General features: G+C 38.8%; 1 protein-coding gene across 4 annotated transcripts in view; it reads left to right on the top strand.

Annotated features, from left to right (window-relative positions):
• MACROH2A1 (macroH2A.1 histone) overlaps nucleotides 1-20,596 on the top strand; it is a 44,361-nt gene extending 23,765 nt beyond the window's left edge. The window contains exons 4-9 of one of the 4 annotated variants that reach the window (XM_088536932.1): nucleotides 143-343; nucleotides 1,497-1,604; nucleotides 9,661-9,751; nucleotides 13,504-13,593; nucleotides 16,183-16,357; nucleotides 19,856-20,596. In XM_088536932.1, coding sequence (XP_088393058.1) covers nucleotides 143-343; nucleotides 1,497-1,604; nucleotides 9,661-9,751; nucleotides 13,504-13,593; nucleotides 16,183-16,357; nucleotides 19,856-20,021 — 831 coding nt within the window. In that variant the 3' untranslated portion in view covers nucleotides 20,022-20,596. Of the gene's footprint in view, nucleotides 1-142; nucleotides 344-1,493; nucleotides 1,605-8,025; nucleotides 8,126-9,660; nucleotides 9,752-13,503; nucleotides 13,594-16,182; nucleotides 16,358-19,855 lie in introns of all 4 variants that reach the window. The other 3 variants (XM_088536930.1, XM_088536931.1, XM_088536929.1) reach the window with 3 other exon arrangements.
• Nucleotides 20,597-21,091: the final 495 nt, after the last annotated feature.

Genomic DNA, 21,091 nt, shown 5'->3' with positions numbered 1-21,091 from the left:
AGGTATTGAGAAACGTAAAAGAATCATTTAAAAATCACAGCAGTGTATGAAGTTTGCAGTAAATGCCATTTTCTCTTTATTGATGGGTAAAGTTGGAATTTGTCATCTATCCCCCCCCCCTCCTTTTTTTTATATATGTTAGCTATTGAAAGGAGTCACCATAGCCAGTGGGGGAGTGTTACCCAATATTCACCCAGAACTGTTGGCAAAGAAGCGGGGATCGAAAGGAAAACTGGAAGCCATCATCACTCCACCTCCAGCAAAGAAGGCAAAGTCTCCATCATCACAGAAAAAGACTGTAACAAAGAAAGCAGGCGGCAAGAAAGGGGCAAGGAAATCCAAGGTAGAGTAATCGGATTATTTTAAACCTGGACAAACCCGATAGAAGTAGCTACAGGAAGGGTAGATTGTTTTGAACTGGTAGATTCATTTTGTAGGAGCAGGGAATCGTTCTGCTGTGCATCTGCTCAGCCAAGAGTTGTTTTTTGTAAAGCAAGTACTGTCAAGCAATAGAATACAAATGTAGAAAGAAGGGTACCCAGATTTCACCTGAAATTCACAATGCCTTTGAAAATGCTGCCTTCTAAGTCAAAGCTTTTGTATTTATCCTTTATGTTATCGATTACGTGGTCTGATTGTTTCACTTTTTTTTTTAGAAATGTTTTTTAATTTTCTCCTTTAGAACATCTAGTAGCTGACATTTCAAGTGCAATGCTTCTAATAACTGTGCACTAATAATTTCCCTGGATTTTTCCCCTACTTGATTACAATAGCAGAAAGTCTGTTGTGGGGTTCTGTTTTTCTTCCACACAATAAACTGTATTGTCTGCTTACTCTGTTGGCATTTGGCTAACAGTAAACTCCTGGGGAATTGAAATAGGACCCATGAAAATCTAATTTCCAAAACATTTGTGTAAAATAAAGCAAGGTTACAGCTCATAGAAACACAAATACACCTTGGCATCAAAGGCATCTTAGTTACTTAACTACAGATTTCGTTTCTGTGCTTTGGAAGGGGAGGATAGGAGAACAGTAGCTTGCTTAGTAATCCAGGTGCTTTGAGCATCAGCAAAGGTGTTGCTGAGGCACCAAATATTTCTACAAAAGTACAAATGATGCACTATTGAAAATAGAAAATGATTTCTGGCACCAATTGTGTTGATAACCACAGTAGTCAATTCACTATCCTCATGAAGCAACCTCTTCAAAATGTTTGTAACATTTAACACATCTGTCATCCAAACTGTGCAGTTTCATAGGCAGGAAAGGTTTACATGGATATAAACTCTAAGGTCATTTTTCCTATTGATCAACATAGTTTCCTTCAGATTCTATCCTTCAGTCTAACAAGTGACTGATTACTGCCAAATACCAGTGTTTTTTTCTAGCATTTTATTCCCTGGCGAGGATATACAGCATGTCATATAGCACGGTGTTATTAAATGGTGCTTTTTCTCAGCCTTGAGTTAACTAATTAACTGTATTTTTGGAAGAAGAAGCAGGGAGAAGTGAGCAAATCAGCCAGTGCTGACAGTACAACGGAGGGAACTCCTGCAGATGGCTTCACAATCCTGTCCACCAAAAGCCTCTTTCTTGGCCAGAAGGTATGTTCCTGCAGTTTTATAAATGAATACCTGTTTTCCAGTGCTGCTTAGGGAATACCCCCTCCCACTATCCCCATTTTCCCCCAAGGTCTATGTACAATTGACATTTCCATACTGAGCATGTGTGGAGGTGTGTCTTTAAAGAAATTCCCTGAAACAACTTCTAGAACATTTAAAATGTGCATAAATGGGTCTTTATATGCCTACATATTTAAATATGCAGATAGAAAGAAAGCCTGTGTGCTTCTAATCTGTCTCACCTTGTTTATAGAGAGTGTAAGTGTTGCAGCTAAGCTGCTTAGAAATTATTCTAAGGATGAAATGACTTTTCCAAAGGGCAGCCCACTTCATTGCTGATATCAATGATTTGCAGGCTTTTATCAAATTCTATTTTAGACATTTCTTTGTAATAGTGGTTTTGTGCTTCATTCTGCTTTGTTTTTTACTGAAGTTAATGCTGTATAATAACAAATGATGCTTTTATGAAAAGCTAGAAATCAATGATTCTTTTTTTTTTCCCCTATGAATGTGTTTTGGGACTTGGAGTGATTTAAACAACTATATATCCACTTAAAGAGACAATTCAATAAGTTAATCCAGTCTCTTATCTTGAAACTTGAGACTTTTAGTTGTGATACAATTTTTTTTTTTACGTAAAACTGCATCTTTCTTCTGTCATTCAATAGTCAGATCACTGTGTTGTAATTCATAAAAATGAGCCATTTTTGTCCATTGTGGAATGTATCTCCTCTGACTCATTTTTACTTTATGTTGAGGTCATTCTCCATATATCCTTGCACAGTTTGTCTCCTAAGTTTAACGTGCATGAAAGTAATACTATTTTTTTTTGCAAGACTTCTGGTTTTCTACACGTAATTTAATAGCTAGAACCAGATTGTCAGCTTAGTATGTTTTGCTATCTGACTATTTCTGGGGGGATGATTTTGAACATACATTTGGAATTTATAACATTTTGAAGGCTTGATTAGAACCTGAAAATTTTGAACTAAACTACTGTTTGAAGAAAGCAAGTAGTGTAAGACTTTTGGAGCTGATTTTGAGCTCTTTTTAGTTACCATGGGAAAACTGTAATAAGTCCAAAGTTGTGTTTTTAACAAGCCCGATCCAACAACTCAGTTGAGCTTTGCTCTTAGTTGAGTGGAAGAGAAATGTGAGCTCCAAGGCTGCTTTAAGCTGTGAGGAACAGACCCAGGGTCTGTTGTGGAGCTTTCCAATGGGTGCCTGGCTCTGGGAATGGGCTTTCTCACTCACCTGCAGCCCAGCTCCCTGAAAAGCTTCCTAGACATGAGAGGGGCCAGGTGTTATCTATTATTTGTAACCCAAATACACCTAAGTAAAGAAAAACTGCAAACCAGTTTTGCCTCCTGGGAACACTCCAAAGGATGGATGGTTCTTCGGAAGGACAGGATATGCGCAGATATTACTGCGATGTGTCTAGCCTATATTATGTTTTGCTTTTGACTCCATGTCAAGAATTGTCTTTAGAGGCAGTAAATGGTTAGTGTAAAAGTCAAGGGTTATGTCTAATAAATACTTTGTGAGTTAAAAACGAAAGTCTTGCCTTGTTTGAGCTGATAAATGGTATATTAATGTGTTTGTTCTGATTTACCCCCCAAATAATGCATTGATACCAACCTGAGTTCTTTCAAATGTTCATGGTAAGACTAAAGTGTGGAAAGCTTAAAAGGCAAAGAAAATTTACACTGTAGTGATCAGAGAGGTTTTGTTTAGCTTAGAGGCAAAAACAAACATCCTGCCTCATTTTTAAACATCTTCAGAGTGTTCCCCAGAAATTATTTTTCAAAACATGCATTTTCCAAGTTATAAAATGTGTATATATATATATATTAATGATTAATAAGGCAAAGATAAAACTTTCAGGAAATGTGATGATGAGAGCAGTGGGATTGGAGTGCTTCCCATTCCCTAAACTCCGGGTGCATTTCTGCATGGTCCAGGTGAGGAGTGCCTGGCACGGCAGGATGCCTATTGCTAAGTTTAGCAGCCTGCGACCTGGCCGGTCGTGGTGTTTGTTAACTATTAAAGCGACACAGGGAAATTTCAAATAATTGCTTTACTTTGAAAATTTACAAATGATATATAACAATTACCTTAAAAAATATAGTGACTTTGTATCAATTAAATCCTACCGCTTAGCCCTTTCTACATGCAATTGCTGTTTAAAAAGGTAATGCTGATTTTTTTAAATGTTTATCTAAATCTCGTTAAGTCAGATGGTGTTTTTCCAGGGGGAAAAAAAAGTAACAACTGTTTTGTTGCAGTTTTCAAGTTATTGCCACATGAAATTTGTAAACACTATGAGCTAATAGTTTTCCTAAAGCCATAGATAGTTGTTTTAAACCACAGTTTTGCAGCTTGGCTTTCTGATAAGCAGGAGTTCCTTGCGACTGTGCATGTCACTTGTTTTCAGAGAATATGAGGACAGGAGGCACTTGCCTGTGTGGAGAATTTTCTCTATTCAGCAAAGCCTCACTCCTCTTAAATGTGAATTTGGAGGAGACAAGATCCCTAAATTCATGGGTAGAGAGCACAGCGTGCTTAGGTGGTTCAGGTAGAGACCTGGATCAGGATCCAGGAGACCTGGATCCCAACTCTTGACTCCTAATTCCGTTTGATTCAGAGGAACTGTGAATCACTCATCCTTCTCCGTTGCCTTCCCCATCAGTGATATGGAGATCCTGTAGTATATGTATGGGCTGCACATTGGTGGTAGCAAAGCACAAGAGGTTAAACCATTCTCAGCTGCTCCATTTAAATAGCAAAGGTATTCTTGTTAATCACAGCTGTTTTAATTCTTCCTGAATTTAAGCACATTGATTTTTCAGGATATTTTAATGCTCTGTATGCTCTTAATAGAAATATATAGTGCAGACATAGGAACTGAAAACCAAAAAGCCCAGCCAAATAGGCAGCGTCTTTCACACCTCCTGTGACCTCCTTGAACATCATAACAGCCTCTCTAGTAGATCTGCCAAACTGGTATCTGCTAGGTCAGGAAATTATTACATGTGGAGAAGCCAGAAGATAATCCTGTTCTTCCTGTCATGTCACTCATAAGGTTTTAATGCGAAAAGTCTTTTTTTTTGACTCCACGTTTGGAAAAGAGAAAGGTTTTACTTGCAAGAAAGGATGCTCCATCTTTAATGTCCTGAGATTGAATTACAGAAAACAAAGTTGGGAACACTGCAAGCCTGGGTGTAGTTTGGATTTTAAAATGTACTGTTATTGCATAAAATCTTGAGATAACTTTGCTGGCATTCAGGCAAATTGAGAAATTCGACAGGATGAAGATGTGTCAGAGAACCGTTCAGCTATACCGTGGAAATGCACTAGTATTATACTATAAAGTATTAAAACCAGGTTGATTTCTAGATGATTGTGCATTCTACAAATGCCATCCCAACAGGAATATTGTAACCTTTCCTGTTGTAACAGACACAGTCGTCAGACCTCCGGCCTAAGCACAGGGGTTTACACTTTAAAAAAGGCCTCAGCCTGTTGGCTTGCAACAGGCACCTCCAGTTTTCTGTATGAAGCTGTGCTTAAATAATATAAAATAAAGTTCTCCCTCAAGCAAAATTTCTATGACTTTAGAGGTAATTTTGTCTGAAATAAGAAATGCAAGACTTTTCTCCAGAAATACTTAGGGATATGCTAAGTGCCATCTGCATTTTATTTAACTAACGTTTAATTTAAATGTTACATAAATTATGTCTATTGTTTGTTGCACACGTACATAGAAATTATGGCCATCTTTAAAAAAGTCTCTTTGGGGAGGTCACTTGTTTTCTGTAAAATATCCATCTCATACTATTGTATAACAGCATCATGCAATATCTTATCCAAGGCTGTTATGCTATGAGAAAGCTTTTGTTTTATGCCATAGTGTTGGGCAATTAGCTAATAAAATGTTGAACAAGAAGCATAAAACTTAGCAAAATAACTCTTAGCTGCCAGCACAAGCCTATCCCTGATGGTCAGCTGTTTAGGTATTTCTTCTTGTTAAATTAAAACTTAAATTACCAATTAGCTGCTCTGTAAATCCCATATATGCATAGATGCAGAAACAGTGTAAAGGTGTAAAGCCAGAATGGCCTGCAGCTGATACAGCTCTGGCAAAACCTTGCAGAACACAGGGAATTAGGGATCAAAGAGAGTTAGCTATAAAATTAACAAAATACACTTAGGTACATATTACTACGAAAATCTCCACAGAACAGTCTTTTGGTGTGTGCATGTGTTTTTGTTTTTTTATTATTATTATTATTATTATTTCAAAATTCATAAAATTTCTTTAACATTTCGGTTTGGTTTGATTTGACCATTTATTTATTTATTTATTTTAAACAGCAGTTGCTTGTAGTCAAACTCAAGACTCAAACTCACCTATAAATAACTTGCCACGTGTGAAATATTAAAGGATTCTAAGCTACTTGGAAAGTAAGGCTTTCTTAGATCTTTTTACACATTCCCACACAGACCCGTACAGGGCTGAAGTACTCTCATTTGTAGCCAAAATCACCCTGTTTTGAGGAAACAAAGTTTACTCAAGCAAGTTGCATAAAATTAGAGGCTTTTAAAAAGAAAAAGAAGATCAATTCATATAATCACATGAATGAAATGGAAGTGCTTTTTTTCCTATAATTTAAATATATGACTGTTGGCCTCCTTAAATGATCCATTCACTCGTGTTGGTTTCATGAATTGACTCATATATTTCTGTAAATTAGTAAATTCACCTATACATTGAGCATATTTTAAACAGTTCAGTTTATAAAGATGGATTAGAAAGCAACAGATGAAACTCAGCTATTCATGAGAATAATTGTCATGTCTAAATGTATTTTGTTACAGTGAAAGGTTGTATTTCATAGGTTGAATTCAATGGGTTTTAGAAGGAAACTTTCACTTAATTTCAGCTGATTTCAACATTTGCCTAAATGAGCAAGAGCTTTGTCTTTAGTAGCTGCTTTGCACATTGCCTAATCAGCTATCAAAACAATCATTTAAAATGTATACACATGCTGGTTGTAGATATAATTTATAATGTAGATAATGTATTTCCACATATGAAAGAGTCTGAAAGATTTTATGCACTTTAGTGCTTTAATTTAGGGCATAATGAACCTGGTTCATGTGAAATTAGACTTCTCAGCAATGGATATAGAGTAGAGTTACAAACTTCTACTTTTAAGCTTCCCCACATACCTGCCAGGATACTGCAGCCTTTCCTTTTGCTGCATGTGGCTTTTACACCAAATTGCCTCAAATTGTGGAATTGATTCTGTGGTGTCGATCACAGAATCCCAAATTACCAGTAATTACCAAATTGTGCTGTCGCCTTCCGCCTCTAAGCATTTACAAAAAGCGTCCTCGGGAGCTGGGGATGGCAGTGCCAGTCCCTTACCACAGGTAGTATATTTTTCTCCTTTGCATTTGATTTCTGACTTTATATAACAGTTTGTATTTTGCTCCAGTTGTATTTTGAGAAAAATCTGCACCTCCTTGTATTTGAATAATTTTTTTTATAATTTTTTAAGAACATGAAGTGCAGATATGAGGTTTATCTCTAGGTATTTGTACTAACCTCCTTGCCCTGCTATGTGCCCATTATAATTCTTCTAATTTTGTAATGATTAAGACTTGTTTAAAATACATGGGTGTTAATGGGTAGGGTTCAAGGGCAACAGTGGGTGTTAAAAATGCTATTTTCATAAATGCCTGGAGGAAGTAAAGCAAATAAAAGCTCTCCACTAGAATGCAGAGTACCTGTGCTATAACTGCTAAATACATTCCCTGTTTAAGGTACTTTACCAGCCATTCCACAAAAGACAGCAGCAGAGCTGTGCAAATGGAAACTGAGGAGACTGCAGTGCAGCTTGTGGTGACCAATAATATAGAGGAAAAAATCATGTCCCCTGTCGGAGGTGTCCCTGGAGGCAAGTGCCTGCTTCTCAGACATGCTCACATCGATGGGTTAAATAAGGAGGATTATCCCTAATCCCAGTTCCATTCTGAGTAGTCGTGACACATTCCTAGAGCGGATGCATAAGAAAGGGTTGGAGCATCTTCCATCTACGCCCTGAAGCCAAACAAATCCCCTTTTATAATGGGAAAATAAGAATCCCACATAGTGGTCAGCATAAAGCCAAAACAGAGCTTGGTAACAGGTGCATCATTTTCTTCCAGACTGAGCAATGTTTGAGTCTTGTGTTTGAATTTTTTTTTGATAACAACCCCCTTTATGACCTGCCTTTTATTTTGCATATTTGTTTGCAGTGATGCTATCTCCATCTGTGTTGCAAAGCTCACTTTTCTGCAGCTTCTCTGTGATTTCCCAGCTGTCTTGTTATTTCCCACCTCATGCTTTTCTTTTCAGCTGAACCTTATTCACAGTGAAATCAGTAATTTAGCCGGCTTCGAGGTGGAGGCCATTATCAATCCTACCAATGCTGACATTGACCTTAAAGATGACCTAGGTAAATGGGGCATGGGTTGACACAACTAACGGTCACATGGAAATTATGGAACCCAGAATTTACTCGCTAGGACTTCATATATTAAACTAAAAGCAGAAAATCAGATCTTCCAGGTTCTCTTCTGTTGGAAGAGCTACTACATTCAAAAGACAGTTCACCAAATCTGAGTACTTGCATGTAGTACTTGTAGGCTAGCCTTCAAATTGATTTTGATTAAAAACGTTTAAATTCTTTTCCATAATGATCATATGTGACTGTTAGCTATTTTGGGGGGTTTCTCATGTGGATTCTTTGAGGACTAAAATACCTTTTTTGTCAGGTTGTTGTCAAAATAAGCAGTTTCTCCATTCTAACTGCAACCTCTTTTTGTTTCTGATATTCCCAGTAGGCATAGAAATTTGCAAAGTGGGATGGTTAAGTAATTAACTATCTCCAAATTTTTTTCTACCTTGATTTTGTGTTCAATTCAGTCAAATAATTTGCTTTCATTGCGCTTAAATTACTCCCTCCCTGTGACTTTCACATTCAGCTGAAAACAAATATTGATGTTAGCGCAACACTGACCTTGGAGATAGAGGGTGTATCGCTTTTAAGGCTTCTCACTTGTTTCAGATTAAAAAAAAATCCTTTGACAAAAGTTTGTTCTTCATCAAAAGTAAAAAAGCATTAACTTTCTTGTATTATATTCTCTTTTCCATATTTATTCGTTATACCTGCTGCTGTCATTATGTTTAAACCTTCCTTAATGGAATACAGCACCTAATTCCTCTAATGCTGCATTTCCTAAGAAAAAGCATATGTGTAAATGAACAAGAAATAATTTTAAGAGGATAAGTTATAAATCGGCCATCTTCAGATATGTTTGCATTTTTACTTCTGTCTCAACTAGTAACGCCTTATATAAAGAGAAAAATTAAAAAGGAGTCTGCTGTTGGAAAATGTATATGCCCACCACCCCATTAAAAAATAAGCCCTAGCTCTGAAATATGAGGTGGATCATGTATAGTTTTTAAAGTGGATACGATACAACCCTGCCTGCAAATAAATGTTTTGCTCTTTGTGAAGGAGACTGTCATTTTTATGAAACATTGTAATTTTTAAAATTAGTGCCCGTCAGTTCATGGATGCTGACAAAATGGAGAAACTAATTATTTTGTTTGGTTTGATGATCCTGAATTTCTTTCTGAAACAGATTCCATATCTTAGTGTCATGCTCTGTGGGGTACTGGTTGTTCTAGGTTTCTGCAAAGTGAAGTGGGGTATTAGCTGATTTAAAAACTTTGCGAATGATCAATGTGATTGCTCTGACTTGTCATTTTATCATTTATTTGAACGTGTCGTACTCGATATTGCTCCTCCTGTTCCCTACACCCCTTTCTCTACACACACCTGCACACACAACTCAGCGTATCCTCTGGCGCAAGGTTTGGAGGTGCGAAGGTAGGAAAACACGGACGTTGGTACATGTGTAAATGTAGAGCCTGTGCTGGGTCTCTGTCCAACGTGGTTGATATACATCTGTTTACCTGTTGTAGTTGCAAGTTGTACAGGCTGACATTGCCACGATCGACAGTGATGCTGTCGTTCACCCGACAAACTCTGACTTCTACACCGGTGGTGAAGTAGGTAATGGAAAGTTCAGTGCTGCGGAGTTTGTATGTGTGTGCATGGAAAATCAGCAGCCACAAGCTTGTTGTAGCTATGCAGATCTGCATTCGTTTCTCGCTTCCAGCAGTCCTGACCAATGATAAAAAGAAACAAGTGCAAACCCAGTAGATGTTTCTGATTTTTACCATCAAATCAGACTTTCAAAAGCACTACCAGAATGCACCGCCAAAATTTGGAGTGCAAGAACAGTGTGTTCAACCCAGGCACGTGACCAAGGAAAATGAGTTACCGCATTATTTGTTTGACACGTTAAGCGTGTTGCTTTGGAAAAAGGTTGCGTCTTGGTCTGTAGATTTCTGACCGCTTCCAATGCGCTCCCTTCATGCCAAGTCTCAGATGTTCACGTGCTGCCTCTCACCCATCTGGAGTTTCTGAACTCTTAAGATCAGTTAGTTTTTTCACATTTTTGTTTGTGGACCAGTTAACACAGTCCTGCTGAGCTGCCGTTATACCCCAGGCCCTCATGTCTAGGGTTGCTGCATATGTTTTTCAGGCGGTCATCTAAACTCCACTGATGAGAGAAGCCGTAACAGACCATACAGTAAAAGTCTTAATTCAGTATCTTATGGTCCCCCTCAGTAACTCTTCCCTTAGTACTATGCCTCTATATGCACCTTTCAGTGCAGTATTTCAAAGGCTTTCCTAACTGGGTGTCTGGATTTATTGGACTGCCTTGGTAATTTAAGAAGCCAAATCAGAATTTGGGCTGAAAACAAGTTGCTGATAAGGGCACTGACCTACCATGTTTTATCAAAAAAAGCCACAGGGCCCCGGCCTCTGTTATACATCTTAACGTCCCCATCCTCTGCAAACGGGGCCCTCCATGGCCCTGCTGCAGCAGTGGCTGCAGGGACGTGTGTCCTGCAGGGTGGCAGCTCCTGACGAGGCTGCTTTTCTGGTGACAAACGCAGCCCTGAGTGTCCCGTTGAGGCTGAAACAGTCTCGGCCGGCTAAACGCCTTACGTAAAGACATTAAAGGAAGCATCACAGTAACCCTGTATCTCAGGAATGTGCTTCCAAGGCCTGTCAGGTTCATTTAGCTGCTTATCCTGTGACAAAGAAATGCTTTTGAAGCCGCTCTGCAACAAAAATTCTCCCAGCTGCACTGCTCATGCTTTAGTGTAGGTTCCTGTTACCTCTGACTGCTGTAAGAAAGAATAGAAGTGCACAAATGCTTAGCTTCCAATGATTAACTTTTACCCATCTAAATTTTTTTTTTAATTTTTATTTATTTTTTTTTTTACCCTAACAAGATAAATGTACTGGGGGCTTATCCTGAGAGTTTTAGAGCCTAAATTTCTGCTAACGCTGTTTTCAACACTGATACCAATGCCTGCTTGGAAAGCATGAGATAATGACCTGATTCTCATGGGAGTGACACATATTTATGCCTATGAGCAAATAAGCTACTAACCTTGAAGCCGGGAAGCAAGACTTCCATCAAGAAACTTACTGATGTAGTGGAAAATGGTTAAATACAGTATAATTTACAACGTTGTTCTGAACGTCAGTGTTTCAGTGTAAACCTTTGCCGTTAATTATAAAAGAAGAATATCGTAGAGGAAAAGCAGAAAACGTCACTGGTTCATAACGAATATTCCTGCTGTTTGTGCCAGATCTGCAAGGAGAGCTCAGTTTATATGAAATAAACTTCCTGGGTTCTTCATTGCTTTTAATTATAAATTAATTCCCAGTAGAAGGGAAAACACCAGTACTTCTAGATTGAATTAAACCAAACTAGGCTAAGTTCCATTAAATGTACAGCAGCTTTGCAATGGCAGAGAAACAGCCTAGTTAATAGATCTTCTCTGTTTGTAGGTTCTACACAAGGCTTATGTTTCTCCTGGAAACAGAAGATACTAAGGATTGAGAATGTCATGAGTTTTAAGACTGATCTGAGTTCGTGAACTCAAGGGGTATATTATGGAACTATACACACATACATATATATTTTTATATATGAACTGGATTGATATGCAATATATTCAACAACACTATAACTGGCATGGTGGACAGTCCCTATCTGTCCCCATCCATTCCCTGCCAGAGTGATTTTACAAAACCCTGGCGTTTACCCTGGTCTGTTAAATAGGTTCAGCGTAAGGTATATAATGCCATGATGCTTGTGAAAGGCCGTTTACTTCCTCTCTTCTGGGGCTCTATCTGTTCTCCCAGCACACACTCCTAAGCCACCTTGCTGCTACAAATACAGCCGTTAACATCTTCATTAATGTCTCAGTAATGAGGTGTCTTCCCCTCGGTTGCACAGGGATAGGTAAATAAGGTCAAAATGTTTAAGTGTTTATATATATTAAAAAAAAATGATTACAAGGGGGCAAATTAAAGTTTGGCCTAGCTTTCAGCAAACACCCTTTGTGAACTACCTATGAAAAAAGCAATAAAAGCTTGGATTAATTTTAATTATCCTCAGCTTTTTTACCCCAAAGACAATAGACCACCTATAGCAAAGATAAAGGCAGAGTCATAGTATTTAAAAAGTGTGTTCAGTTGTTGTCAACAAGCCTTTAATATTCATTTTGTAAAAAAAAATTAACAATGTTAAAGCAAAACCGTCTCGCAGTGCTCTTAGGGCTATAGGGCTACTCAATAAAACGGATCTTGGAGGAGGGCCTCTGCTTCCCTGGGCATACAGTATGTGCACTTCCATCAGAAAATGCAGTTTTTCTTTCTTCATCAGTGAAAGTAAGGTGTTTCACCAAATAAATGTCTAGACGTTTAGAGGTCTTAGTTCTGAATTTTTGAAAACCAGTTTTCAAAGTAAGAAACCAGAGCATTTATGATTCCATTGCTTCTTACTTATCTACCTTTATAATTAATATGCACAGTGAAAATTTATTTGGGATGCTTATGTAGTCAGGAAAATGCTTTCTTGGGCTTTTTGTTTTTTAATATATATAATTATAATATCTAAAACTAGAGCTGCAAAATAAGATCTAAACCATTTAGTGATGGACTGCCTTTGTAAACTGCGTACCTTTGGGTTGCCCTGAAACACCGCACAGCTCTTCTCTTCCCAGATTGACTTTGTCCAGCTCCTTAGCTGTAGTTAGAGAAGTTCGTTGGAGGAATATGTTCCTTAGAGACTCTCCTTATTTCTGAGGCTCTTCCTCTTGGTTAAAGGTGGCTCAACAAGCTGGGCAGTTACCAAGTAAAGCAGCCCGCTGCACTCACGAGACTGTTTCATTCCTGGTGCCACCTGTTGGGGTCAGGGACCAAGATCAGGTGAGTTTCAAATTCTTATTGTGGCAAATGGCTCTTTAAAACAATTTATAAGAGAGAGGGGAAATGAATTTCAGGGGAAGGAATTATGAACCTTCAACACCCTTGAGCTAGCGCATTCTTCTGGAACATTTCGCCCTGACAGATGCTCGTGATAAGAAAGGAGATAAGGATGTCATGTCAGATGTATGGACATGTCAGAGTCTGAGCATGTCAGCAAGGGATACAGGTGTGAGGTTTTTGGGTTGTTAGGGTTGTCGTCTTTGGTTTTTTCTTTTTGTTGTTGTTGTTGTTGTTTTTAATGACTAGCTAATTCTGAAGTCCCAAAAGGTTTAGATCTTACTTTGCAGTCCCCAAAACATGTTTGGGCAGAAAAACCTAGAATTTACGTAATCACAAGTAATGACGAGTCACATGCGTGCTGTGCAAACCTGGGATCCGAGGAGTAAAATAACAATTCTCTGTTCAAGGGAGCACTTTGGAAAAGAAAGGTGGCAAGGAGTTTGTGGAAGCTGTCATTGAGCTCCGCAAAAAGAACGGGCCCTTGGACACAGCTGCAGGTGAGGCTGCGCTCCGGGAAGCTGCCTATTCCCAAGAAATAGCTCTGTTAAACAGCTCCTTTTCTGCCTTTCACTGGGCTTAAGCACTTGCTTAAAGTTAAGCATCTGCTAGGTATGCTGTTTAATCAGTGCCCGAGTCATGGCTGTAAAAGCTTATGATTTTTCAGTCCCTATTTATGAAAATATCTGTAACGTCTGGGAACAACCTAATATTGTGAAGCGGGATGGTAAAGTTTGATAAATCGCCATATGTAATTTTACGCCATCTGTGAAATTGCTGATACATGTTGTTCATATAGAACTCCGATTCTGCCATCTGTGTTTATGCTATGAAAATAAATATAGTACGTGCACTTTTGTAAACAAATTCTGACTAAAGCTGAGGAGTAGGAGATCTAAGGCTTCAACTATGACAGGAGAAATTATGAGTGTTTACTTCAGTGCTTAATGCAGCTTTTTTTTCCTGGTTTGCTTTTCATTTGCATTTTTAATAGCATTTTTGGGGGGAATTCTATTTTTTTTTTTTTTGTAGAATCAATTACTCGCCTATTCTTTGCTCACTTCTGTACAGTCCTCCTTATCAAACTGTCAGTTACTGAGGCCAAAGTGAGCTCAGAACTAGATTTCATCAAGTTGGGAGAGAGATGTATTTCCTCGGCCACCAATTCATTCCTCAGATCGGAGGGCTGCACCAGCAGAAGACAAGGAGACAAGATAGAGGCCTCCAGAGCAGAATTGTCCCAAGCCATTTCCCCGAGTTTCTCAATTATATGGATATTTCCTTAGCCTACCGACAACCAGGAGCCTACTGTGCATGCAGTAGTAACTAGCACAGAATTTGTCCGTGCTTCTTTTTTAAATTGGAAAAGTCTAATGTACTTTCTCCTTCAGTGTATTGTGATGTGAAATAAGTGGCCATTCCTCTTGGTAATTCAGAGGTGTCCTCAACAGAATCTGAAGGAGTTAATTAGTGACTAATTAGTGACAGATACTCCTGTCTCTGAAATACGAAAGTTGATGTGTCAATACAATATTTTATTGTGTCAGTATGAAGATATTGTCAGCATTCCGCATCTGAGCAAACAGATGGCAGCTGTTTTTATGGGTCCTTTCTTAGATTTATGACTTATTCTGAATTTGCCAACATTTTAGATGCACATTATGACAAATTAAAATCGCCTAACACCAAGGTTATTCAATATGTTGAGAATCTACAAATCTATAAAAATATAATGCTTATGCTTCCATTGACCCTGAAAATTTACACTCCTTATTAAGCTCCTGTCGGAATGGCATGTGACAAAGTCTGTTTTTTTCTGCAGCAACTACAGAATAGTGTGTATGTGATAATAATGCTCCAGGAGTTATTTCTATGATATTTTAATAACAAAATGCCTCATAAACATTCCAGAATGGAGCAGAGAATTTCTGCTTTAAGCACCTTAACAGACCTGCGGGTTTTGTTGTTGTTGTTTTGTGTTAATTACTGTATTTTTATTATTGTTTTTAAAGAAGCAAGCTCGCAGTACATACCTTTGCTTTTGTGGGCATAAATAATTACATCCACAAAGTCCCCAGAGGGCTGACACTTTGCAAAGTTTCAGTGAGACTATGTGTCTTCTGTTACAGGAGCTTGTGAATAGAGTATTTTTCTTCCACCGTTTTTCCCTTTTTTCCCCTTTTTTATTCCTTTTTTTTTTTTTTAAGCAAAACGAGGTTTTAATTAAATCGCCACACATCCATGACAGCATCATGGTGATAATATTCAATTAGTATGGTAAAAAATCCTTTCCATTCCTTATGCATATATAAACATAGCAAATCAAACATTGGAAATCTGTAAGTGCATCCCATCCAACGGTCTGTCAAATATGTGATGAAAAAGGTAAACTAGCAAACAGCATTTGTTTAGGCAATCAAGGATGAGCCGTACACAAAAAGCTTGAATAAAAACAGGCCCAAAATGCCTCCTTTACACTTAGAAATGAAGCTGGAGATAAAGGAAAAAGCTTAGATTAATTCCCCTCTTTTCTAGCCGTCCTTACGAGTTTGCAGAAGAGCAACAGTTTTGAACCGATCCCGGTTTGGGCCGCAGCAGGCTCAGGAGCCAGCTAAACAAACTGTGTATTTAGCAAGAATCGCTGAAGTTCCCAGAGGTCACAGCTCTCACAGTGCATTATCCTGACATTTACTGTAGCTCTGCAATAAAATCTGAACCAAAGCAAGATCATCCCTTGAATGGGTTTACATTCTGACAGATTACTGCCTTTCTGCTTAGACATGACACAAGTTTGCCCAATCCCCAGTATAAATGTGTTTCCTTTGATGTCACTCATGAATTCTTGCTCTCTCTAAAATAAGCTCTATTATAGCTATGATTTATAAATTACCACAGTGAAATGCAGCTGGAAATGGAAAATGCAAAGTCTCTGTAATCATGTTGTATTTTAAGCCCGTGTGATTTGTAATCTAAAACATTCACAGGGGCTCCAGGAAGGTCTGTCAATTGTTTGCTATTTTAATCACATGTGCACTCTCTTAATGCTAATGAGAGCAAAGCAATTATGTTTCACTTTCATTTCTGACTAGCTGTTGTCAGTGCTGGCCATGGGCTGCCCGCAAAGTTTGTGATCCACTGTAATAGCCCAGGTTGGGGCTCAGACAAGTGCGAGGAGCTGCTGGAAAAGACAGTGAAGAACTGCTTGGCGCTGGCTGATGAAAAGAAGCTGAAATCAATTGCGTTTCCTTCAATTGGCAGTGGCAGGTAAGGCTGTTATGCAAACCTTGTACTTGATGCCAAATTGGTCACATTTTCTATTGCCATCACATATGTTCCAGTTCTTTCTTCCTACAATAACAACTCTACTCTTCTTCATTTAGATCAAATCTCTGCATAAAATATTTCTTGTAGATTGCACATGGACCCTGCAATATTCTCCTGAATCCTAGTTTGACAGGTCTAGCAATGATCCTGCAGAAACTTTTAAAAGCCTAAAAATAGGTTAATATACGTTTGAAGAGTATATTGGAAGACTTTTTTCACTCTATCTATTTGTTCATATAAATTGTGGGTATAGAGGAGAGCATGAAGAAAAAGGAACTATTTTACCTAGTTTTACTGCATAATTAAAGCTACTATTTTATATATCTTACACAGGATAGCCAGAAGACATATCTTAGTGTTAGTTTAAGCATCAGACTTGAAAAGCCTTGATTCTAAGGATTTGCAGAGTCACTTCAAGCTTTCTCCCCAAATCCATAAGCTGAATTCCATGCAGTTTACATCATGGAACTCTTCCAGAAAAAAAAAAGCCTTAAAGTCTTTGCCAAGATTGTTGAAAGTCGAAGTCTAAAGTTAAGGTCTCTAGCCGCGATAGGACGCTTAATGCCTTTGAAAATTGAATCACATTCTTAAAAGTCTAAATATGGACTAGAATTTTAATTTGAGGCTCTTGGGGATGTTGGGGGGGTGGTGCAGCTGGAGCTTTTTGTCCTTAATGATGGCTCAATATGAAGACCAAGGACCAAATCCATGCTGAATTACAGTTGTGTATTTAACCCTGAACAACTGCTGCTTTGAACTTGCCAAAGAAGTTGCCCGATCTTCTTCAGCGATAATAATCTTGCCATTGTGCCATGCTGCAACATGAGATAAATTCCTACATATTCTATATAGGGCAGAAAGAATTATGTGAGCCTTATGGGGGTAAATGACAAGAAAGATATAGAAGTTTCACTGGGGTAATAAATTTAAGTAACTCACATCAGACTGAGCTTCAGAAAAAGGCTGATGTACGTGAATGACATTTTAAGGAGGTGACATAAGCCAGCTTTGTAGAACCACAGAGAAAATATAGTGGAGGATTCACACTGACCGGTTGAATTGGCCATCAAGCTAGTTGGCTAGTCAGGAAAAAGAGAAGCTCTTCTGGACAAGGATCCAGCACGACTAGATCAGGCTGTTCCGTGAATCACCTTTCAGGAGACTCTCCTATTCCTGCCCTGACTACAGAGTGTCTATGGAACTGTTTATTTGGGTGCCTAAAGGGAGGCTCTATGAAGTATCTCACCTGGAGTCCTTTTTCACTGGATAGCTCCCAGTAAGAACCATTCTCCAACATTGCTGTGAAGTAGTTGATTGGTGTTGGAACATGATGAAACCCCAAATAATCACAGGATTGCCATTCTGTTATCAAATCTGGTTACTGACAGACGAGATTTGTGACTGTGTTGTCAACTTGGCGTACGCACGTAATTCTCACGCAGGCCAATTGAAGTGATGGGGAGGAATCAACAGGCCTTGGGAAATATATGAGGTTGTATATTTTCCCTTTTTTCTTTAGAGATATTCAAACATAAATTAATTTTGAAGAAAAAAAGAATATATTCTGACAATACTCTCCTTGTTTTTGTAAAGTCAAAAGCATTTAAAAAGTAAAGCTTTTAAGGACAGCAAATGCCAAAGACAGCACATGTATGCAGCTGTTCTGGTACAGACATCTGTCAAGCAGACATCACCCAATAAACCCACATAAACAGTTTCATTCTCTTTTATGGTTGAGGAATGGGATTACATGAGGGCAGTTCAAATAAATCATGGGGGGAAATAAAATAGCATTCAGTGGGCCAGATGCTTGGCCACAGCCAACTTGTGGAAAGCACAAGCTGGGTGCTGCACGGGGTAGCTTGGAGTTCACGCTGGTAGGGCCAGCAGGAGAACAGGGAAAGAAGAGTTTGGGATGGAGCATAAAATCACCCTGTGAGTGGGGATTTCATTCTGATGCTCTGGCTTTGATGTGAATTGACACTAGCTTGGCTAAAGTCTCAAGCTGCCTTTTTACAAGAGTTTAATACAGACCAGTAGATCCAAGGCAAGAGGCTTCTGTTGCTTCTTGCAGCCCACACATGGCCACTGGTCAGCATCCTGCCTGGGATTCTCCACCTCTGCCTCTCTCCTTTCTTTGAGGCACTGGTCCCAAACAATTCTGTTTAATCAGCTTCCATGTGCACCTACCTCCTTTTTAAAGGAGGAGGCAGCTTTGTTGCCGCTGACTCCCTGCCCTTTCTTTTCTCTGTGTAAGCCAACAGTAGGAAGAAGCTTCTATGTCCATAATATATCTCAGTGGGTTACCTTCTTACCTAGCTGGTTCACCCTGGACCAGCTAAATTGCCCTTGGAAGAGCACGTGTTTTCTCACAGTGCTTTTTGCTTTCCTTTATTTAAGCAAAAATAATTTTAGCAAAAGAAAAAAATAGGGCATTTTCAGAACGGAGGGAAAGAGCATGTGCTTTCAAGTCATCAGTTTTGAAATATCGCTACCACAGAATTGCTCTTAAAAGTGTGTTTTATGGTAAGGAAATGTGCAGTAAGTGGTCCGTGCTACAGGTAGTTGCCTTTCTCATTTTGCTTTCTTGCAGCACGTAATGAGCAGGGAGGCACAACAGTGTTTTATTATCAGAGTTTGGTGCTCTAGTGAGCAAATGCCAAGCTGTATCACACCTGCTTAAGCAAAGGTGAATTAATCCTCCCTCTTTGAAGAGCAAACACTAAGAAACTCATCAGTGTGTGTAGTCTGTGAATTCTGTGTTATAGGGCAGTGTATCACACTCTGTAGTCTTAGAAGGTGTGTTAAGCGACATCTCTCTTTTCCCCATTTTATTTTACTTTGTAAAACTTCCTTGGATAGAAAAATGTAATTGTTTGCTGTACTTCCTTGGAGACATTGCATGCTCGAAGACAGTGCCAGAACTTCCATGAAATCTCCTGCATTCCGGAAACTTCTTATACCATTTCCATCACTGCAGGATGCCAGCAGCTTAGCAAGCCCTTAAACTTGCAGCTGTCAAGTGCTGCCCATCTTGGAGTGTTGAAAATTTGTATGAAAATGGTTTCAATATCTCCTTTTTATCCGACAGCTAGGAAAGATTCAAGTAGATGCACCCTTTTTTATCAGGGAATATTGACAATATGTATGTGTCCATGTGCCAAACAACCAGATGATGTCCAGCAGGTTCCTTGACGTTTCCCTGGGTATCTCATCATCTTCACATTGACAACTGCAATGCTCTTTACTAGGGCAAACTTTGCTTAGGGCCACGCTGTCTCCATAGGGAGCAGCACTTCATCTAGGGCATCAATGTGAAAAAGCCTGGAAGAAGCGTCCCCGGGCTGCGTATCCATCTTTGAATGTCAACCATGCACAAATTTGCCACTAACCAGCAAGTTTTGATTTTCCTTTTTTTTTTTCCCTCTCTCCTACTAGAAATGGCTTTCCAAAGCAAACGGCTGCTCAGCTCATCCTGAAAGCCATCTCCAGCTATTTTGTGTCAACCATGTCCTCTTCAATCAAGACGGTGTATTTTGTGCTCTTTGACAGCGAGAGTATAGGGATATATGTGCAGGAAATGGCCAAGCTAGATGCCAACTAAGCCTAGAAAGCTGCAGTACCAGCCTCCTTACCCGACATCCTCCTCCTTCCCAAATCCGTAACTCATCGTGAAGCAGAGCATCCCTTATTTTAAATTTTGCTCATCTAGGGGAATAAAAGTGGGTTTTTTGTTTTGTTTTGTTTGTTTGTTTTTGTTTTGTTTTGTTATTTTTTCTTTCTAAAATGTTTTATGTTGGCACTGATAGTTGGCATTACTGCTGTTAATGCACTGTATACCAGGCATCGTCTGAATCTAGCGTAATCTAGGAGATTTTATAGTTTTATTTTAATGAAGTATGGATTGCAGCAGAAAGCTGGTAGGAGTTACGTAGTCTTTTACTCGTGAAAGGATCAGGCAAACCCTATTTTGTAACTGTGTTGTGGTGCTTTTATCAATACATCGAGTGGCGTTCCTTTCATTTTTTTAAAGAACAGATGCTATAAACCTAATTTGTGTTTGTTTATTGTCTTAATGATAAATCTGGAAGAAAAAAAAATACAGAAACCCTGTTGTCCTTAATTATATTTACAATTTTGAAATCGTGTGAATTGATTTAGTAAAATGTTTGAACTGTTGTTCTTGGTGTATTCGAATTAATGTTTCTTTTAAGCCTTCATTATGTAAGTTCTGAACAGTTAGCTCTGAAAAGCATGACCAAAACACCAGATCCAGTCCATCAGCAGGATATCTTACAGGTGCTGCCTGGGGTTCCGTGTGCTCCGTGGCTTCCCAGACCGGATCTTTTTCCAGCGAGAACTGAGACTTCCCAATCGGTGCTTAAGACCCTCCTGTTGGGAATCTGACCTGCTGGGCAGTTAGGTTGGGAGGGCCAGGCCTTTTAAGAGTTAACATTATTATTTTGCTGCCTGCACGCACTGTATAGATTCTTTCAAACCCTTCCACTATTCCTTTGGGTTTTGCAGGCAGTTTGGTTTCTTTTTTTGTTTTCCTTTTTGGTCGTTCTCATTTGCACAAACCAAGATACAGGATTCAAGTAAAGTCTGGGGTTTTTTTGAACTACTTCCAGCAATTTAATATTAGTCTGTTTGAAGCCATTTTGTATTTTCTCC

Source organism: Tinamus guttatus, unplaced genomic scaffold, assembly GCF_059628265.1.
Source record: "Tinamus guttatus ecotype Peru unplaced genomic scaffold, ASM5962826v1 Tinamus_guttatus_pri_ptg000710l, whole genome shotgun sequence".
In the NCBI taxonomy this organism is placed as follows: Eukaryota; Metazoa; Chordata; class Aves; order Tinamiformes; family Tinamidae; genus Tinamus; species Tinamus guttatus.
The sequence above is the reverse complement of the archived record's forward strand: the minus strand, read 5'-3'. Positions and strand labels throughout refer to the sequence as shown.